The sequence below is a fragment of the Chenopodium quinoa genome, unplaced genomic scaffold (assembly GCF_001683475.1).
Source record: "Chenopodium quinoa cultivar QQ74 unplaced genomic scaffold, ASM168347v1, whole genome shotgun sequence".
NCBI lineage: Eukaryota > Viridiplantae > Streptophyta > Magnoliopsida > Caryophyllales > Amaranthaceae > Chenopodium > Chenopodium quinoa.
This window is the reverse complement of record NW_018743813.1, coordinates 10,432-30,636: the sequence shown is the minus strand read 5'-3', so window position 1 is coordinate 30,636 and position 20,205 is coordinate 10,432. Positions and strand designations below refer to the sequence as shown.

At 40.4% G+C, this 20,205-nt stretch overlaps 1 protein-coding gene across 1 annotated transcript; it reads right to left on the bottom strand.

Moving 5' to 3' along the window:
• Positions 1-14,687: 14,687 nt before the first annotated feature.
• On the bottom strand, positions 14,688-15,545 carry LOC110685433. Its single transcript, XM_021861960.1, has one exon. The coding sequence runs from the start codon at positions 15,543-15,545 to the stop codon at positions 14,688-14,690; it is 858 nt and encodes a 285-aa protein (XP_021717652.1).
• Between the last annotated feature and the right edge of the window lie 4,660 nt (positions 15,546-20,205).

Genomic DNA, 20,205 nt, shown 5'->3' with positions numbered 1-20,205 from the left:
TCCTTAAGGTAGATATCCGCATCGTCACTATCCTAAACTCCATTAATAGTAGCGTCTTTCTCTTGTGGAATCTAGACTAACTTTACATCATCAATCAGTTTCTGAATTAAATCCTTAAATTTAAAACAGTGTTCTATTGTGTGTCCCCCTAACAGTAGAACATGTCCGTCCTATTTAGTGATTCAAATGGTCTCGGATCGAGATGTTTAATCTTGCCACGGAGAGCATTTTTAACATATTCGCATAGGTGGTCCCAATTGGAGTGTAGGACTTATGTCTCCTTTTGGGTGTTTTGACTACATAAAGAGAGAATGGTTTCTTCATAGTAGTCTTTGTAGGTGTTATCTCTTTATTGAAATGTTTATTTTGTTCTTATTATGTGCGTTCAAGAACTTTTCTACACATACCTATCATTTTCTTCATCATATATATGACCAATGGAAAACTAGGTCGTTGAAACTAATCCTCCCTCGGTCAAATTAAATTTATAAACACTTAACAAACCTATATACTAGTATAGAGGCAAGTCAAGGGTTGAACCCAAAGGAACAATAATGTTCAAGCGCTCTCAATTATGCACCTAAGTTAATTCGAAGTCTAAGGATTAGAGGTAAACACTAACCAACTAACAAAACTAAGAATCAAACAAATAAAACACTAGGAACGGGGATCAACAAGTAATCATGACAATTGTAACAACTCGGAAATCAAGCAAGTCAATGGTTGTGAAGACTAATGGCAAGCTCAATCAAAAGAGTCAACAAGCTATCTCCTAGAGGTCAAACTAACGCCAACTACGAGAGACTCTAACTAGGAGCATCACTAATCATGCTTAATCGACAATTGCAATTCCTAAATTAATGGTCTGTATCATTAGAAACTACAATGCAATCTAGCATAATTCTCAAGGTCTAATCGAATTACACACATGCAAGCTTCCATTATTCACTTTAATCTCAACAATCAATCAACACATTTCCCAAATTAAGCACAATCAATTAATCATACAAACTTCACCCTATCCCTAGACAAACAACTACTCTAACAACATCATTAAATCAATAAACAACTATTGAAATCAAGAATCAACAATATATGAAGAACAACTACACTAATCAACAATCAAACATCAAAATCACACCAACAAATATGAAATCAAACTAAGAAACAAAATGAGATAGAGTTAAGAATTCTCATTGATAATAAAGAAGATCTTCAACACAATTGTCACCATTAAATCTTCAATCTCTCAATCACCATTGAAATTCCTCACTTTCTCTCTCTAAAATCTACTGCTAAACTAACCCTAGAACTAGAGAGAGAAGCTCTCAACTAAGCCTAGAATATGATCAAAAACTAGAATAAACTTCTTCTAAACTTACCCCAAAAATCGGGAAACAATGATATTCATAGAGGGCGCGAAAACAAAAACAGATCAAGCAAATACCCAGGAAGGCGCGCCCGCGCTGCAAGGAAGGCGCTCCTGCGCCCGTGCTTTGCGCGCCCGCGTCTTTCTAGGTTTTGTCGATCTTTTTATGGCTTTGTGCGTTCGCTAAGGTCGCACGATTATGATGATGATGAACACTAAGAGAGGCAGTCCCAAAAGCACTTGATTGTGGGTTCAACACCCCATCTTCATGAGAGCACGACTTGAGAGCGCAAGAGCTTGACCTTGTATAATCCACTTCCTTACATCTTGAGCTTTCCTATTGCCATGAGTTTGCTCCAAAGGCTTCCTCCACCTTAATAAATCACCAATATCAAGACCCGAACCTCGTACAATACCTACAACCACAAAAAGAAGGAAAATGAAGGAGAAAAGGCTAGAAAAACCATCAAAATGCACAAAACCACAAAATAAGAGAGTAAAAGGTAAAAAAAAGAGCAAAAGCATAAAACTAGGCATTTATTGAGTATGAAAGCTATGAAAAGAGGAAGAAAACAACCTAAATTCTCGTAAAATGGGTGCCATTTATGACACCCATTAAATACCCCTATGCTTACCTTTTGCTCGTCCTTGAGAAGAACAAAACCAAGGGAGAAATGATAAGCTTATTCGAACAAAGAAAAAGAAGAGAAGAGACAAGAATATACACTAACTCACTTTTGTAGGAACCACGGTCAATTTTAGCAACTAAAGACAAGCCATTTAATCCTAGATCGCCCTAAAGGACAAGTGATTATCTCGTAAAGGTTTCCTAAGAGATTAACCTATAACTCTCATAATAATACAAACAAGGCAAAGCACGAAAAAGAAACCAAAATACAAGAAAAGTAAACAAATGTTCATGAAAGGACTTTTTCAAATATACAAGCATAAATGAATATAAATCTTTCTAAACAAGTAAGGGAGTGCACGTTCTAAGATATCTAAGGTTGATTAAAACATAGGACATGCTAAGCATAGAGAACTAAAGAAACGCAATTCACTTTCATCTCAAAACATTTTAGCACATTTTATCACTTAGCTTCAAATCTACCTTTAGTCAGCGTCTCTATAGTTCCTCGAAGGAATCGGAAAAACAAATAGATTTGAGGTTTCACGACATCTTCACTTTGCATCTCCTCTCCTTAGGCTTTAACTCATAATGCCCTCCCTCGATATGTGACTCAACCTCTAGGCCGAAAGGTCTTTCCAAATGGTTGTAACGTAAAGGCGAAAGGTTGAGGGTAGGCTAAAAATTAAAAATTTGGTGGTATCTCTAGTAGTGAAGCAAAGAACGGGCCCTTTCTTGGAATCACAATCAAGTAGTCACCGAACAAAACAAACTAACACCCAAGTAAGCGTCGCTCAAAGTGCGCCTACGTAAAAGCATGTTGTGAATATGCTTGGCACTTATAAAAATTGGGAATTGACATATACGATTAGGGACAATGATTAGGGACAAGGAAAGTAGGGAGTCGCCAACAAGTTTTTAAGGAACTTGTAAACCGTTCACGGATCATAAAAGGAAACCACGATTAAGGGACAACGAAAAGCAACAACGATTGACCCGTGAAAGGTTACACCCCATTCATAATCCATGAGATTTCTAACTCAATATGGTTCAGAACCACGAAAAGAGGATCGGGGATGATGGTACGAAGTGAGTCATGGAGTCACATTCGCCTGTATTGGCCTCTACTCGATTCTTATACTGAAAAGTGATTCCTGCGATCTCAAAGGCATGCAACCAAAGATTCAATTCGCTCCAAAATATCATTATGCTAAATTGGTTGAATGTTAATGCAACACATAATTCTAAAATATTAGTGATCACTTGAATAAACAACAAGATTAAAAAGGAACCTAAACCGATTGTCCAAATTATCTTATTAGGCGTCATTTTCAATTACATATACCCTTTAAACATGTAATATAGTGATCATAATAACAATAGAATAAACATTAATATTAAAAGCAATTTAACAATAAATCCAACAATATAAAATTTTTAGAAAAATAATAGAAATAAAAGGAGCATAATTCTTACTTTGATTCTGTTTGCTTGCAACTATAAAATAATAAACGAGTTAGTAACTTCAAGGAAAAAAAATAAAACAATAACTAAATTAAATAGAGTTGACTTGGGGCCAAACCCTCAAACAGTTCTACCTTTCACACCTTGGCTTAAGGACATAACCACAAGTAAAGTATGGACTCCTTGGAGTGCTTTAAGAGGGAATTTTGAAAGAGAAAAGGTAGGATAGTGTTTAGGCTAGAGCATATAGGAGAGAAAAAGAGAGAATTAATTGATGCCCCGTACATCATAAATGAGGGGGTATTTATAGAAAAAATGAGTAGAGGGAATACACAGAACCATAAAAAGATAAAAACCCTAAAAATAGCACCGCGACACGGAAAAGAGCACCGTGACACGGTGCCAGGCATCGTTATACGGGGGAAATTCCCGTGACACGGTGGACAACAGTGTGACGCGGGAAATATTTAGGGTACAGGGAATAAAACGCGTGAAGGGTTTACGCGGAAAGGACACGGAATTGCCCCGTGTCACAGCACAGGCACCGTGTCACGGGGAATCCAACCGTGGCGCGGCATTGGATCCCGTAAAACAATGCTTACTGCTGTGACCCGGGAACTTGCAGTCCATTTTTCCGTCTAAATTCCTTTTTTACCCTAATTTCATTCAGCATTTTTAAGTGCCGATTGATAATTTCGGGTCAATTCTAATTTATTTTTATTAATTGGGCTAAAATAATAAATTAAAAGGTTTGGGCCAAAATAATAAAATAAAATATAAAAGGTTTGGGCTGAAATTAAAAATAAATTATGCTTTGACTAAACATCAAGGCTGATCCATGGACTATTCAAAAACTAAATTTAATTAAACACGATTTTTTAAGCACTCTCGGGATTAAATACTAAACCCGACCAATAATGGCGGTGAAATATTGTTCATCATCGGGTTTGGTTTTGGGGAGACATTTTTAGGTGTCTACAGAAGCCCCCACTTTGAATGAGTTTGTAGAAACTTCAGTTTCGAAAACGATAGTCAAAGTAGTCGATACGGACGGAGAATTATTTAAGACGTTCTGCGATCCTAAATCACTCTGTATACGTCGATACCTGGAGAAAAACATTAGTTCCATAGATAAAAAAGTAAAGGGACAGAATACATTTTTAACACCAGTGTATCGGTGACAAATGAGTTTGGCAGCTTCCTATGCTTGAAGGAATCCACCGGATGACGTTTGTTGAAATTCTTTCCATGCTTGAGGAAAGTCGAATGATGAATTTGGTAGCTTTCTAAGCCTGAAGAAACCTACTAGATGATACTTTCCATGCCTGAGGAAAGTCAACATATGATTTTGGTTTTTTTTTTATGCTTGAAAAAATCCACCGATAATGCTTTCCATGCTTGAGGAAAGCTGACTTGGCGATTTTCTATACTTGAAGAAAAACCCACCGATAACGATTTCCATGCTTGAGGAAAGCCGACTTGGCGTTTTCTCAATACTTGAAGAAAAATTCACCGATAATGTTTTCCGTGCTTGAGGAAAACCGACTTGGCGATTTTTCTATACTTGAAGAAAAATCCACCGATAATGTTTTCCATGCTTGAGGAAAACCGATAACTGATATAATCGCTTAAATTTGCACGATGATGTTTCGATTATCCCCGAATGTGGGCCGCAGATGGTTTACCTTCAAGTTGACTATCCGACTATATTAGGTTTAATTTTTCACGCAATTCCAGTGAGAAGATAACTGACAAAAAGTTGCGGAAAATCATTCCAACTTGGTCAAAGATGCTAGAATATTTTCCAAGAGGTTTAAGGAGCGTGCAGGACACAAAAGTAGGCACCGGGCCACGTGGACAGGTCCTGCGACACGGTGCTCCAGTCCCGTTAAACGGTGTAATTCCCCGTGCCGCGAGATTCCTTTTTTTTGCCTGAAAATGCCTATGCACCTTTTCAAAACACTATGCCACACGCGGGAACAACGTTACACGATAACGGAATACATGGCATGGGAACGGGGTATCATAACGGCTACATTTTGGCTTTAAATTCGCTGCTTCTTTCCCCTTTTCTCATTTCTTCTTCACCATTTTCATTCTAAAAAATTGTTCTCTTTCCTTCTTCTTGTTTTTTTGTTTTTTTTTTTTAAATTTGACGTCTCTGTGCCACGACTGACAGCACCGACAAGCGGGAGTACCCACCGTGACACGGCGTCCGACCTGCGCACAACCATTTTTTTACCGTTTTTTCTTCAATTTTGCCTCTATTTGTTGCCGCTGTTGTTGCCTGAGCTCCGCTGCTTCCCCCTGCTGTTGCCTGAGCTCCGTCGCAGTCCAGCATTCACCGTGACGCGGGCTCCAGCCACCGTGTCACGGCAGCTATTTCCTGTGCCGCGGTGGTCTAGCTGTTGTTGCTGTAGTTTTCTGAGCTTTTGGAGCCCGATTCTTCACCAATCTCACTCGAACTTCTTTCTATCCTCTTAATTTTCGAATTCCTTCAAGGATATATGTAAGTTTCTTGTCTTTTATCTCAAATTTTGCTTCAAATGAGTAATTTCATGTAAAAACCCTTGGAAAATCAATTTGGGGTTATTTGATTTTGAACCTTTTTGTTGAAATTCTTATAATGAATTACCTTGTATATGAATGTATGTTTATTTGTGAGCGATTTGAGGCTAAAATTGCATGATTTGGTGAAGAATTGGGTAAATCACCATTTTTTGGTTCTACTTGTGTGAGATGGTGTTTTTGTTGTTCATGTTATTTTTTTGCACTTGAAATTGTGATATGTTGGTTGTAGATCTTGTAAAATATGCCATGATGTGCCGATTTATCGTTCTTGTGCAAATTTGAAACATGTTGTGTTTTGTATGTACTATATTGTCATGGAGAACATAATATCATACAATTAGGAGAACTATAGTATTTAGTTCCTGATGGAGAAACTAAATACTAGAAATAATTCCATTAATTTGCTATTTTTTTAGCCTTGAGGTAAATATTTTGCGTATAACAGAAAATGTAACTTGAGGTAGCTGTTAAGCCGCTTTTGAATAAATAACTAATTAACTTAGGAAATGATGCTAAGTATTTAGATTTTTATTTTTGTAATAGCTTGCCTAGACAACGAGATCGCGATCTTTCTACTCGTGGTAGGCGTTAGGCTTTTCGGGAGGATACTCCCATGGTTCCTGAGGGCATGGACGACAGTGCCTTAGAGAACGAGCTGAGCCTCGCCCTTCTTCGAGTAGAGGTAGGTGGATTCCACCCCGGTGGACACCAAACGAGTTGGTTTTCTGCCGTGAGAACCATGTTTCTCACCGTCCACTTGCCGGCATAGTCGATGGCACGCTTCGCCATCATGGATCCGGAGCTGTAGATTTGATTCCCCGGCCATATGGGATTATCAGGAGGGATCCTGTTACGAATGCCTTGTGGGAATCTGCTGGTTTAGTAGATTTTTATTCTGCGGTAGTAGGGTTTTGCAGCCCTCGGGGTTGTGGCCCGACATTCGTTCGTGTGTTGTTGGAGTATTTTTGGGATACTACCAAAACTTTTCACTTCTCTTGAGGGGAAATGACAGTGACCCCCTTGGATTTTAGCATGATCAGCGGCTTACGCTTCATTGAGCGGGTCTTAGCGCAGATTCCTAACCTCACTTGGAGGGCGGCTGAGGTAGTAGATTTGTTAGGTCAGGTCGTTTAACATATCAAGACTCAGCTGGTGCCTCGAGGTGGTCCTAAGAGCAGGCGATCAGATTTGGTTTCTATGCTGGCCCGTGGCTTTGACATGGATGAGACATCAACTGAGCAGCGAGTGCGAATTTTCATTTTGATTCTCATTTTCGTGACTCTTTCTCCTGATAGGAGTTCACGTGCGCTCATTTGCTACCTTCCTTCTTTGGTCAGGATCGGCGAGATAGGATCCTATAGTAGGGCCAGCCTTGGATATGCCGATCTTCTCTCGTCGCTCCGTCATGGCTGCAGGCAGCTGAATGACCAGGCACCTGTCACTGTCTACGATTTATGGAGAGTCGTAAGGTGACGATCTTTCTTCTTCTTGTTTTGTTTTAACATGTTTAACTCATGTGCTTAGAGACTACTTTTCATTGCAGTTGTGGTTCCATGAGTACTTTCCGGGATCGGCCCCTTGACATAGTCGTGGAGCGGTCCATGACTTCCCTGTTGGAGCCAGTTGACGTGACTGAGGCGAGTTACGAGTGGAGTCCGTCCCTACGCTGCGCGGGCTGCTGTGCTGAGGCACCTCTTCTATTAATGTAAGAATTGCTTTTGCAGCATGTTATTCTCTACCTTGATGTTATTTTCGGCGTTCATTGCAACTTTTTATGGTTTTCAGGTCGCTGTTGAGATCCAGTATCGGCCTCGGGCTGGGATGATTGATCTTCCCGAGGCCTTGCGGCTTTTAGCATACCATATTGTTTTTGTTAGTACTTGTTTAGGCAAATCTCAATAAGGGAATCTAAGAATTTGCTAGGTTTGAGGGGTAATAACAATCATTCTACCAACAACATATAAAATAACTAAGAACGATAATAAATCAATAAGCAATCAATAAGTAAGCAGTAAATATTCAATTATATAAAGAAGATGAGTTAGAGATACAATACTGAGTAAGGATAGGCCTCCTTGTTCAATAGGGACGTAATTCCGTACATAAAAGTAGAGAAAATTGTTTATATTTAAGTATATGCGAACGTACATGAGTGTTAAAATGTCTAATTCTTCTTATTTATACCTAGGGATCTCTAGGGTTTACAAATATATTCAGAATATCTTTGAAATGTATAAGATCTTCTTGATTTATCTTGTTTCCTACTCTGTAGGTGTATCTTTGGCAAGTATCTCCTTGATTGATATGCTTGATGCTGCTTTCCTTGTTTATTTCAATCAAGCCGTTTTGCGTATTCTTGTTGATTTATTGGCCTTGGATTGGTGCCCTAAGTACAATAGGTCATGTGATAATACGGGCCCAACAATTGCCCCCTAATTTTTATTTTCAAGTATTGGAAGTGAAAATTACCTAAAAAGCCGTTGGAAGGATTTTGAATTTTTCAGAAATTATTTCAACGGTTAGCAAAATAGGAAACGTGGTGGCAGTTTTAAAGCAACTTCCTCGATAACCGTACATGGTGGTTTATTTCTTTCTTTGGTATTTATTAGGTGTGCAGGCTCTTGTCTAATCACTTCATTGCTTTGCCCCAATTTCAATTTTCACCAGGTATTTTCTCTCTCTTCTTTGTTTCCTCTATTTCTTTACTTCGTTGTTTTCTTTTTGTTTTGTGATGGGTGATCATGTAAAAGTGGTGTTTGCTGGGGTGGATGAGGGTGTGAAAAAGCCGTCTTTGGTGGCGTAGAACGTCTTCCCTGCTAAGGATGTTTATCCTTCCACTATAACGAAAGAAGAAGTTCAGAACATCGCTGCTGTTGCGCGATTCCCTGATGGGGTTGTGGTTAAAATCCCGTCTTCTAGGGAGAGGGCTGACTGGACTGCCCCTAGTTGGGTATGCTTCTTTGAGTATCCCTTTGCAATTGGGCATACTTTCCCTTTTTCTTCTCTTGTTCGTCAATTTCTCTCTAAGGTTAGGGTTTCACCTTGTCAATTATTGCCCCAAACTTGAAGGGTTTTGAAAATTTTGGATTTGCTGAGTGCGAAATTGGGTTTAGAACTTGATGTGAGGGATTGGTGTTATCCTTATACTATTAGGACCAGTGGTAAGGGTCGGGTTGGTCTTCGTTTGAAAGATGGTGTTGGTCCTTTGGTGACTGACTTGGAGAAGGCGTTTGACAAGAAGTGGTATCACAATTTCTTCTTTGTAAGGATTGATTCGTTGGGTGGTGATTGTGACTTTTTGATTGACACTGTTGAGGCTGAAGGTATTTTGTTTTCTTATTTTCTTGTGTTTTGCTCTCCTTCTTTGTTGATTTGGGCTTATTTGCTTGATGGTTGCAGTGAGTAAATTGAAGCAGGGTTCTCAGTCTCCGTCCCTGATAGACAAGTTGTACGAGTTGAGTGCAGACGAGATATCTTTCATCAAATTGACGCAGTCAGAAGCGGTTATCCAGATCAAGTCCTTGGACGATTCTGATTCTGAGTAGAAAGTTGCCCCGACTATGTCTCAAGGTATGTTCTTCTCTTTTCTGATGTGCTTGTGATTTTTGTTGTGTCGTTCCCTGGAATGTATACGGAATCAAGTCTGTTTCGCCCTTGTTAATGATTTACTTGGTTCTCAATTCGTTTGTCCTTTCTGAGGTGGTTATGTACCTTGCTGGATGTGTTTGTAATGTTCCTTGCTGAGTATGTTTGTTATGTTCCTTGTTGTATACCCTTTTGAATTCTGCCATGTTCCTTGTAGATACTTCAAGGTCACTAAGGTCTCATGACCTTCTTAGCTCGTCCTCTCTCTTAGGTCGCCTTAAACATCGCTCATCTCCTCAAACTACTGAGGTCGTTCCCCTCAAAACGGTTGCTCCAAAGAGCGATCCTCCTCCACCTCCACCTCGCACTGGCCTTAAGAGGAAGTTGGAGGTGCCTATTGATGTTGATGCTGCTGATTTCTCTTTTGATTCCTTGGCTCCGCATGTGGATACCCTACTGTTTTCGTCCTTCAAGGATCGTCAGTCCTCGCAGACTTTTGCTCACCTTTCTCAAGAGGGTGCTGTGCAGTCTTTCCACGTATGGTATACTCCGAAAAAAAAACAAAAATTTAATAAACATGGTTATATCGGATTGGGCATCTCTTACTTGATTCTGTATTCTGCAGAGCCTTCAGTATTTTTTGGACGTACTGGCAAAGTGTCAGAGTTTATTCGAGTGTATGAGGCTATGAAGAAGGAGCGTGATGCTCTTTCTGACAAGTACAAGGCTGCTATTGATGCTCTGAAGACTGAACGTGCTAGGCATAGGGAATACATTACTGAACGTGATGGGCTAAAGAGAACCTTGAAGGAGGATGGAAACGAGGTTGTTGATGCTGCAGCGTATTACTTTGGGAAAGCTCGTCTTGAAATGATGAAGGAGTTTCAGCAAGGAAAGCATGAGGCCTGGGATTATGATGCTAATAAGGCAGCTTTTGAGGTTGCATTTCCTGCAGGGACTGCTGCTCCTGACACATTGTTGCTGAGCTATGCTGATGAGGAAGTGAATTCTCCTCACAACGCCGAGGTTAGGGATGTCCCGGAGAGTACGAAGCCTGTTGCTGAGGAAGTGGTCCCTGCTGATAACATGGATGAGAATTAGTTTCAATGGTGCTGTGTCACCTTAAAAAAATTGTTAACTTTGAAGGATGTTTATTTTTACTGCCTTGGTGCAGTTGGATAATTTTTATTTTGTCTTTGTGCTACACTTTTGTAGCTGGATAATTTGTCTGTTTTGTTGCTTTGCAACTAAGTAATTCTGCCTCTTTTGCTATGTTGATTTGTGTTTATGTTTCTTACTGTATCATTGTTGTCTGACAGTCGTATTGCAGTTGTATTGCAGTTGTATTACAGTTGTATTACAGTTGTAATATTAATGTAGTGTTGCTTACATGTGTTTGCTTGATCTGTGAGGACAGTTGGTTTGTTCCTTGCAAGGATGATTAACCCTTGCTATGTGATGACCTGTTGTGCTCTTGCTTAGTAGTGTAGATGTTGCTCCTTGCAAAACAGAATAATGTTAGGGGTGGCCGTGGGTTTCCCCAACGGCCCTCCGATGCCAAAGTCAGTACTCGTAATGATCATAAATTGAATTGACAAAGTGTGAGTAGAAAGGAGTACCTTTCGTGCTGATTTTGGCTGTTGGAGATTTTTTTGCTTTTCTGTTTTTCTTTTTTTTTTGTTTTTTGCTTGTTTTTCTGTTTTTTTTTGTGTTTTTTTTTTGTAAAAAGAGATACAATCGAGATGATAACTATGTACCTTCGCTCCTCAAAATGATATAGCTTTAAGTGCGTTGCATTCCAGCTTTGTTGTAACTCTTTTCCTTCTGCATTTATGAGTCTGTAGGCTCCATTGCCTACCACCTTAATGATCTCGTAAGGTCCTTCCCAGTTGGGTGCTAATTTCCCTGCGTTTGCTTCCCTGGTATTTTCGTATACCTTTTTGAGAACCCAATCTCCCAACTTGAAGACTTTTGTTCTGACATTCTTGTTGAAGGATCTTGCTACTTCTTGCTCATATGCTGTCATTCTCATTTTTGCGTCTTCTCTAAGTTCTTCCACCGTGTCTAGGTTATGAATTAATTCTGCTTGATTCCTTTCTTCTGTCATTAACCCGTATCTTGCTGTGGGAACCTCTACCTCTGTTGGGATCACTGCTTCACATCCGTACACCAACGAGAATGGGGTGTGGCCTATAGTGCCTTTTGGGGTTGTTCTGTCTGCCCATAGTATGTTGGGTAGTTCGTCTGCCCATTTCCTTTTTGCTCCTTCCAACCTTTTCTTCATGTTACCTTTGAGGACTTTATTGCTTGACTCTGCCTGTCCATTTGCTTGTGGGTACCTAGGTGTAGACGTGATGAGGGAGATGTTCCATTCCTTATAGAACTTTGTAGTCTTATTGCTGATGAACTGGGATCCATTGTCTATAATGATATCTGCTGGTACCCCGAATCTACTTAGGATGTTTCTTTTTATAAACGATATGACGTGCTTATCCTTTATTTCCTTGTATGCTTCTGCTTCGATCCATTATGAAAAGTATTCTGTCATTGCTAAGAAGTATACTCTTTTTCCTGATGAGGGAGGAAGTTTTACTGTATCATTCCCCACTTCATGAATGGCCAAGGTGTCAGTGTTGGATGTAGCTCTTCTGATGGCCTGTGCGTCAAGGGTGCGTGCTTCTGGCATGCTAGGCACCTCTTGGCGAATTCTGCTGCATCCTTTCTCATGTTAGGCCAGTAGTATCTCATTCTAAGTGCTCTGTTGGCTAAATTCTTTCCTCCAGAATGATTTCCACACTCTCCACTATGTAAAGACTGTAAGACTTGCTGTGCTTCCTTTACTTCTAGGCATCGTAAGAAGGGGCCTGCTACAGATTTCTTAAAGAGTACATTGCTGATTAGGCAATACTTGGAGGCTTTTTGAGCAAGTGCTTGAGCTGCTACTTTCCCTGTTGGTTTCGTCATGTCCAAGAGGTATTCTTTCAGTGGTGTTGTCCAGCTGCTGCCTTCTTTCTCTGTAGGGTTTTCTTGAACTTTGTAGACGCTCACAGTCGATTCTTTCTCTATGGCTGGAGAGAGTACGTGCACTAGGGGGATAGCTCCAAATTCTTCTGGGTTGATGTTTTATCCCAAGTTTGCCAGTGCATCTGCTTCAGTGTTCAAGTTTCTGGGTACTTGATCTATCTTGAATTCCTTGAACTCTTTAATGAGCTTCTTTGTGACTTCCAAGTAGGCTACCATCCTTGCATCCTTTGCTGCATATTCTCCATTGACTTGATTTACCATGAGTAAGGATTCTGAAATTACCTCTAGATGTTGTATCTTCATGTCCTTTGCAACGGTTAATCCTGTGATCAGCGCTTCGTATTCAGCTTCATTATTGGCGGCTTTGAAGTTGCACCTTATTACTTGTGCTATCTTGTCTCCTTGGGGTGATGTTAGTACTATTCCTAGGCCTACTCCGCGTGTGTTTGTTGTGCCATCTGTGTGGAGTATCCACTTTTGTGTAGCTTTCGGTTCTTGTAGTGCCAATACTTCTTTTTGTGCTTCTTCCTCAAGAGTTGGGCTGAAGTCTGCTACGAAGTCTGCCAAGGCTTGTGATTTGATTGTTGTCTTGGGCTCGTACTGTATATCGTACCTGCTCAGATGTAAGGCCCATTTCTCCATCCTTCCTGACATTTCTGGCTTTCTCATGATAGCTTTGATGGGGTAGTTGGTGCGTACTCGTATGGAGTGGCTTTCAAAGTATGGGCGTAACTTCACTGAAGTAGTAACTAAGGCTAAAATGATCTTCTCTAATGACACATACCTTGTTTCCGCACTAAGTAGGGTTTTGCTTACGTAGTAGATTGGGAATTGCTCCTTGTCTTCTTCTCTTGTGAGGACTGCACTGATCGTCCCTTCAGACACTGCGAGGTATAACTGGAGTGGCTCTCCTTCCTTAGGCTTAGAGAGAATCAATGGGTTGGCCAAGTATTCTTTCAGCTTCTGAAATGCTTCGTCGTGCTCCTGCTCCCATTTGAATTCCTTATTCTTCTTCAATACTTCGTAAAAGGCTCTGTTCTTGTCCGAAGATTTTTAAATGAACCTGTTCAATGCTGCGATTTTCCCTGTTAAGCTCTGTACTTCCTTCTTCGACTTTGGTCGCTCTAGGTCTAGGATGGCTTTGACTTGGTCTGGGCTGGCTTCTATTCCTCTTTGCGTAACCATGTATCCCAGGAACTTTCCTGACTGTACTCCAAATGTGCATTTTGTGGGGTTCAACTTCATGCCGTACTGCTTCAGGATGGCAAATGCTTCTCTAAGGTCTCTGACGTGATCTTTTGCCTTTTTGGACTTTACTACCATGTGGTCTATGTAGACCTCTATTGTGTTCCCTATTTGCTCTTCAAACATCTTGTTCACCAACCTTTGATATGTTGCTCCTGCATTCTTCAATCCAAAAGGCATTACTTTGTAGCAGTATATTCCTTGACTAGTAATGAAAGCGGTTTTCTCATGGTCATCCTTGTGCATGAGGATTTGATTGTAACCACTGTACGTGTCCATGAAGGATAGTAACTCATGCCCTGCTGTGGCGTCTACCATGGCATCAATATGAGGTAGAGGGAACAAATCTTTTGGGCATGCCTTGTTGATATCTGTGAGGTCTATACAGATGCGCCATTTTCCGTTCTTCTTCCTGACTACTACTACATTAGCAAGCCATTCTGGGTACTTTACTTCTCTGATCTTTCCAGTCTTCAATAGGTTCTGGATTTCCTCATTAATAATCTTGTTCCTTTCTGGCGCAAATTTCCTTCTCTTCTGCTTTACTGGTGTATGTAGTGGATCTACATTCAGCTTGTGAGTAATTACGTTTGGAGAGATGCCTTTCATGTCTTCATGGGTCCAAGCGAATACATCTTTTTCCTCTTCTAAAAAGTCATATATTTGTTGTCTGAGTTCTGACTTCAATTCTGATCCTATTCTGACCTTTTGGTCTGGATGTTTGGGGTTCAACTGGACTTCTGTAGCTTCTTGTTCCTCTGCTATGCTTAACTTTTCTTGGCCCAGCTGACCCTTTGATTGCTATGCTGAACTCTTTTCTGCAGATGTTGCTTTTAGTGCGATCTTGTAACATTCCTTAGCTTCCCTAGGATCTCCACTGATTTCTTGAATACCCCACCTAGTAGGAAACTTAATGACTTGGTGGTATGTAGAGGGGATGGCCTTCATCTCATGTATCCAGGGTCTGCCTAAGATCATATTGTACGAAGATAGAGTGTCAACCACTAAGAACTTGACCTGTAGGTTGATTCCTTTTCCGTACGTGGCCAATGTAATCTCTCCACTTATCTTCTTGGTTTCCCTACTGAATCCCACTAACATTGTTGACTTTTTGACGATGTTCTTTTCGTCTATGTTCATATGTTTCAGAGTGTCAAGCATGATGATGTTTGTAGAGCTTCCATTGTCCACTAGGATACGCTTGATCATGCAGTTTCCAACTGGGAGTGAAATCACTAGGCCGTCATGATGGCCTTCTACTACATCGCTTTCTTCAAACATGATGGGAATGTCTATCTTGGATTTCTTCCTCTTGTCAGATTGATCCTTATTACTCTCCTTTGCATGTCGCTTTGCTGCAGAATACGTTAAACCACATACTTCTGATCCCCCTGATATGAAACAGATGGTTTTGATAATTGGAGGCGGAGGTGGAGGACCTCCTTGCTTAGATTCTCTTTCCCTCCCTGAAGCTTTAGATTTATCTGACAGGAGTTCTTTGAGGTAGCCCTTTTTTAGCAGGTATGCAACTTCCTTTCTGAGCGCGACACATTCATCAGTAGTGTGACCGATATCCGAATGGAAATCACACCATCTGGACGGATCTTTCTTCTCTCTAGGCCTGTCACTCTTCCTGGGCCATTTCATAGTATCTCCCATCTTATTTAGGGTCCTAATTACTCCTGCAGGGTTAATTGAAGCAATACTCATGTAACTTAGGTGGGACTTTAGGATCTTCCCTCCGATCAGAAAATTCTTCTTCGACAGCATTGACTGATCCCTCATCAAAGCGGGAACGCTGATACGGCTTGAATCGGTGATCCCTTATAGGAAAATTGTTGTTCCTTCTTGACTGGCGATCTGGATTGGGAGTCTTTCTTGCGTACGCATCTTCCTCAAATCTGACTTGAGCCATAGCTTTGGCTTGCACATCTTCAAAGGTGTACAGGGATATTTGGTCAACTCCTTATAGAGCTCACTATGGTCTAGCAATCCTCTTCTGAATGCTTCGATTGTTGTGGGAGCATCACACTTATATATTCCAATATTCTCCCTGTTGAACCTGTTAAGATAATCTCTCAAGGATTCACCATGTCTCTGCACAACGCGGTACAGATCTGAAGACTGCTTTTCGATTTTTCTGCTGCTAGCAAACTGGACCTTAAATAGGTTCACCATTCCTGCAAAAGATCGAATTGTCCCATTATCTAAATTAATGAACCAAGTTAGAGCTGGACCTGATAGCGTGGCTCCAAAGCCTTTGCACATGATAGCCTCTCTGATGTCTCTAGGGATTGAGCTTGTTATCATCTTCTTCTTGTAAAGGGATACATGCTCATCAGGGTCCGTTGTTCCATCATACATGGTCATATTGGGCGTGCTGAACCTCTTTGGCACCTCTACCATGGCGATCTCTTTTGAGAATGGGGATTCTATATAGCCATCTGCTGCCTCTTCTTCCATGGGTTTCGGCATTCCAGGAATTTCGGCGATTTTGGCCTCGATTGTCTTGAGGTATTCCTTGACCATCTTTTCTACTTTCCCCTCTTCGGCTCCTTCCTGACTATCCTTCTTGGTGGTTCCTGCATCCAAAAAGTCTAGATCCAGGGTTGCTTCCCTGTTGTTAGATCCTTTTTCCCCGTTAGGGGTGTGAAAGGTTCCGTACATGTCGAGCTGCATGGCTATACTTTCAGTGCTCTTTCTGGTGTTAACGGTTTTAGATGCAACTGATTGTATTTGGCTGCGAAGGGCTTCATTTTGTTTGGTAAGGCTGGTGAGTTTGGCTTCAGTTTGGACCTTTTGAGCCAGCAACGTTTCAATTTGGCTTTTCTGCTGGTCTAAAGTTTGGCGGAATGCGTTCATTCCTTCATTAATTTCGGCAATAGTAAAGGGTACTGGTTGCCCAGTCATAGTGTTTGTCTTGGTTTTTCGGCGAATTGGTAGGTTAATTGATTATCAGCCCCACGGTGGGCGCCAAATTGTTTAGGAAAATCTCAATAAGGGTATCTAAGAATTTGCTAGGTTTGAGGGGTAATAACAATCATTCTACCAACAGCATATAAAATAACTAAGAATGATAATAAATCAATAAGAAATCAATAAGTAAGCAGTAAATATTCAATAATATAAAGAAGATGAGTTTAGAGATACAATACTGAGTAAGGATAGGCCTCCTTGTTCAATAGGGACGCAATTCCGTAGATAAAAGTAGAGCAAATTGTTTATATTTAAGTATATGCGAACGTACATGAGTGTTAAAATGTCTAATTCTTCTTATTTATACCTAGGGATCTCTAGGGTTTACAAATATATTCAGAATATCTTTAAAATGTATAAGATCTTCTTGATTTATCTTGTTTCCTGCTCTGTAGGTGTATCTTTGGCAAGTATCTCCTTGATTGATATGCTTGATGATGCTTTCCTTGTTTATTTCAATCAAGCCGTTTTGCGTATTCTTGTTGATTTATTGGCCTTGGATTGGGGCCCTAAGTACAATGGGTCGTGTGATAATACGGGCCCAACAGTACTGGACGCTTTGCATGGTATCTTAGGGAGCGCGTTGTTTGTCAGCACAGTGCTGATCTTTTTGTGGTGCCCTTGCCTCCACTAAAGTCGATGCTGGACTCACGTTTTCTTAGGGGGTTGATAAACAGGGGAGAGCGCTACACTTTTCCTTGGCAGGAGCTTGTGCGTATGGAGGGCGATTATTCGCAAGACTTGCTTCCCTCTTTGGCTCCTCCACCTTGTCTTCCCGAGGTTTGATTTATATCATGAATTTTGTCGCTAGTCTCTATTTAAACCGTCGAATAACCTGATTATTCGATCGTATTTTCAGACGACCGTTCGCAGTATGGGGAAGATTGAGGTCCTGCCTCAATCTGTCCGTTACCTGGGGCCGATCAGTATTACCGAGGATCATATTGCTGATGCGCCAGAGGGTTTCAAATAGGCACATGAATCTTTGCCTGATGTGTTTGACCCGGTAAGCTTTTTAACACACTATTCATCCTTTTCAATACCGCTTTTTACTAATTTTTCTTTGCTTTGTTCTCAGCCTACGCACTCGACTATGATGGGATTCATGAATCTGGTTGACACTTTGAAGGATTTCATCTTCAAGATTCGACGTGGCGCAAGTTGTCGGGGCGGTTCTGGCGATGTTCTCGAGGTATATTCACCCTTTACCCCATATTTACCATTTGTTCTACCTTGCACCATTGACATTTTTCATTTTGTGTTTTTCAGGAGCAACTAAGATCTCGCTCGCGCTCAAGGCACAGAGGCTCGAACGAGGGGGAACCTAGTCGAGACAGACGATCTCTTGACGTTCGTCGGGATTCTCAGTCTCAACGGTAGTCTTAGTCTTCTTAGCCATTTCAGAAAGCTATGTGGCAGCAGCCTCAACCTTCTCTTCCATTCCAGCATTTTTCAGGGTCAGTGGCAGCGGCCTTCATCATCCTAGCCTTCACAACCTGAGTTCAGGCCAGTCATTACTCCTATGGACCAGGGTTTATACTTAGTTCCATTGTCTGGGGCGCTTCCTCCACCGGTGCCCGACTTATTTTCAATTCCAGTGTCTCGGACGATGCCTCCATCGACGATTCCTACCTCTAGGAGTCAGTCTATGTCGTTTGCTAGTTGAACGGGTCCTTCTTTGAGTTTGTCTACTACTGGAGCTACATGTACTAGTAAGGATACTACTTCTCATACCCAGATGATGGAGGGACTCTTTGGTTCACCGTTCCCGTATTCACAGGCTGGAGATGACACTGATCCTCACTCTTCTAGTTCTACAGATTTTTTACCGAGGGTTTTTATTTTGTACTTTGGTTGATGACACTTGACACTGTTTATGCATCATGATTCACTTTGTACATTATTCACAGTTTATGCATTTATTAGTGTGTATTAGTGTGTGCTTGAGACTCATTGTGTGTGATTGTGTATTTATTAATGACACGAAAAAATCGTAAGTGGAGGGTACCGACCTTCCCCAAAAGAAAAAAGAAATAAAAAAAGAAAATGGGACAAGTTTTACAACTCCTCCAAAATAAAATAGAAAAATAAAAATAAACATGAAAATGGGACAAGTTTTACAACTTCCCCAAAAGAAAAAGGAAAATAAAAATAAAAATTAAAAATAAAAATAGAAATAAGAATAAAGTGATAATAAAGAATAAAATAAAATAATAATAAATAATAAAGATAAAAAAAATTAAAATAAAAAAATAAAAAATAAAAATTTAAATAAATGGAGAATTTTATTAGGAATGAAACTCTCGAAAAACATAATTGGAAGATAAATTGTGAAGACAAAACAATAAAAATCCGGATAAAAATAGGTAAAGGAGATAAAAAAAGAAAACGCATGGGCACCGCAACACGACAGTGTGCTCCGTGTCACGACAACGTCTGCCGTGTCGCGACACTATTTCCCGTGACATGGTGAAATTTCCTGTGTCGCGGTGCGCTTATTCTGTAGCGGTGTAGTTTGCGTGCATAGAAAGATAGATTTTGAGTATTTCCAAGCGTTTTGGATATAAAATAGGACCAGTTTATTCGTGATATGCATTATTACGAAATATAAAATAATTAGAATTTCATATTTCGATAATAATGTCTTAGAATTTAGATAATGCATTGCACGACTGGTCTTATTCTTTGACAAATGCTGACAAAAGAGAGTTTGAATTGTTTTATGTCAGAGACTTATTAGCCTTGAGGCATGTAGTAATTGAACAAGATTTTCTTAGGGCAGCTTTAGACTATTGGATTCTAGAAACACATTCTTGTAAATTTGATTATGATGAAATATGTCCCTTGCCGGAGGAATTCGGTGCCATCTTGGTGATCTTGCCAGAAATCTCATTTCTATGCCTACCCTACGTGAGTATTATTACCAAGACTTTGAACGCCATCTGAATCTGACAGATCCCGATTTAAATAAAATTGTTTGTGGTAATGAAATAGATTTAGAAAAGCTTGCGAATTTGTATTTCAATCGCCCTATCTCTGAGTCTTATCATGTATACCATAGAAGGGCTTATATTTTTTGCATGTGTTAGCAAGCTTTTATTTGCCAATATTAGAGTAGGACATGCTTGTTCAGCTTCTGTGTTTGAACATGTTGAATCTTTGAGATCTCCTATGCCTACTTGCCTTGGAAAAACTTTGCGCGGCCATGACGAAGCAAAAGCTGATCGGAAAGCCGTTAGGATGGGCTCTCTAGTACTGTTGCAGGTAAAAATACGCTCTGATTATCCCCCGTGACACAAAACAGGCACCGTATCACGGTGCATGTCTGCCGTGACATGGTGCA

Bases quoted from the DNA above. Each gene is read 5' to 3' on its own strand.
- LOC110685433 (XM_021861960.1), bottom strand. From the start codon at position 15,545: ATGGGAGATACTATGAAATGGCCCAGGAAGAGTGACAGGCCTAGAGAG.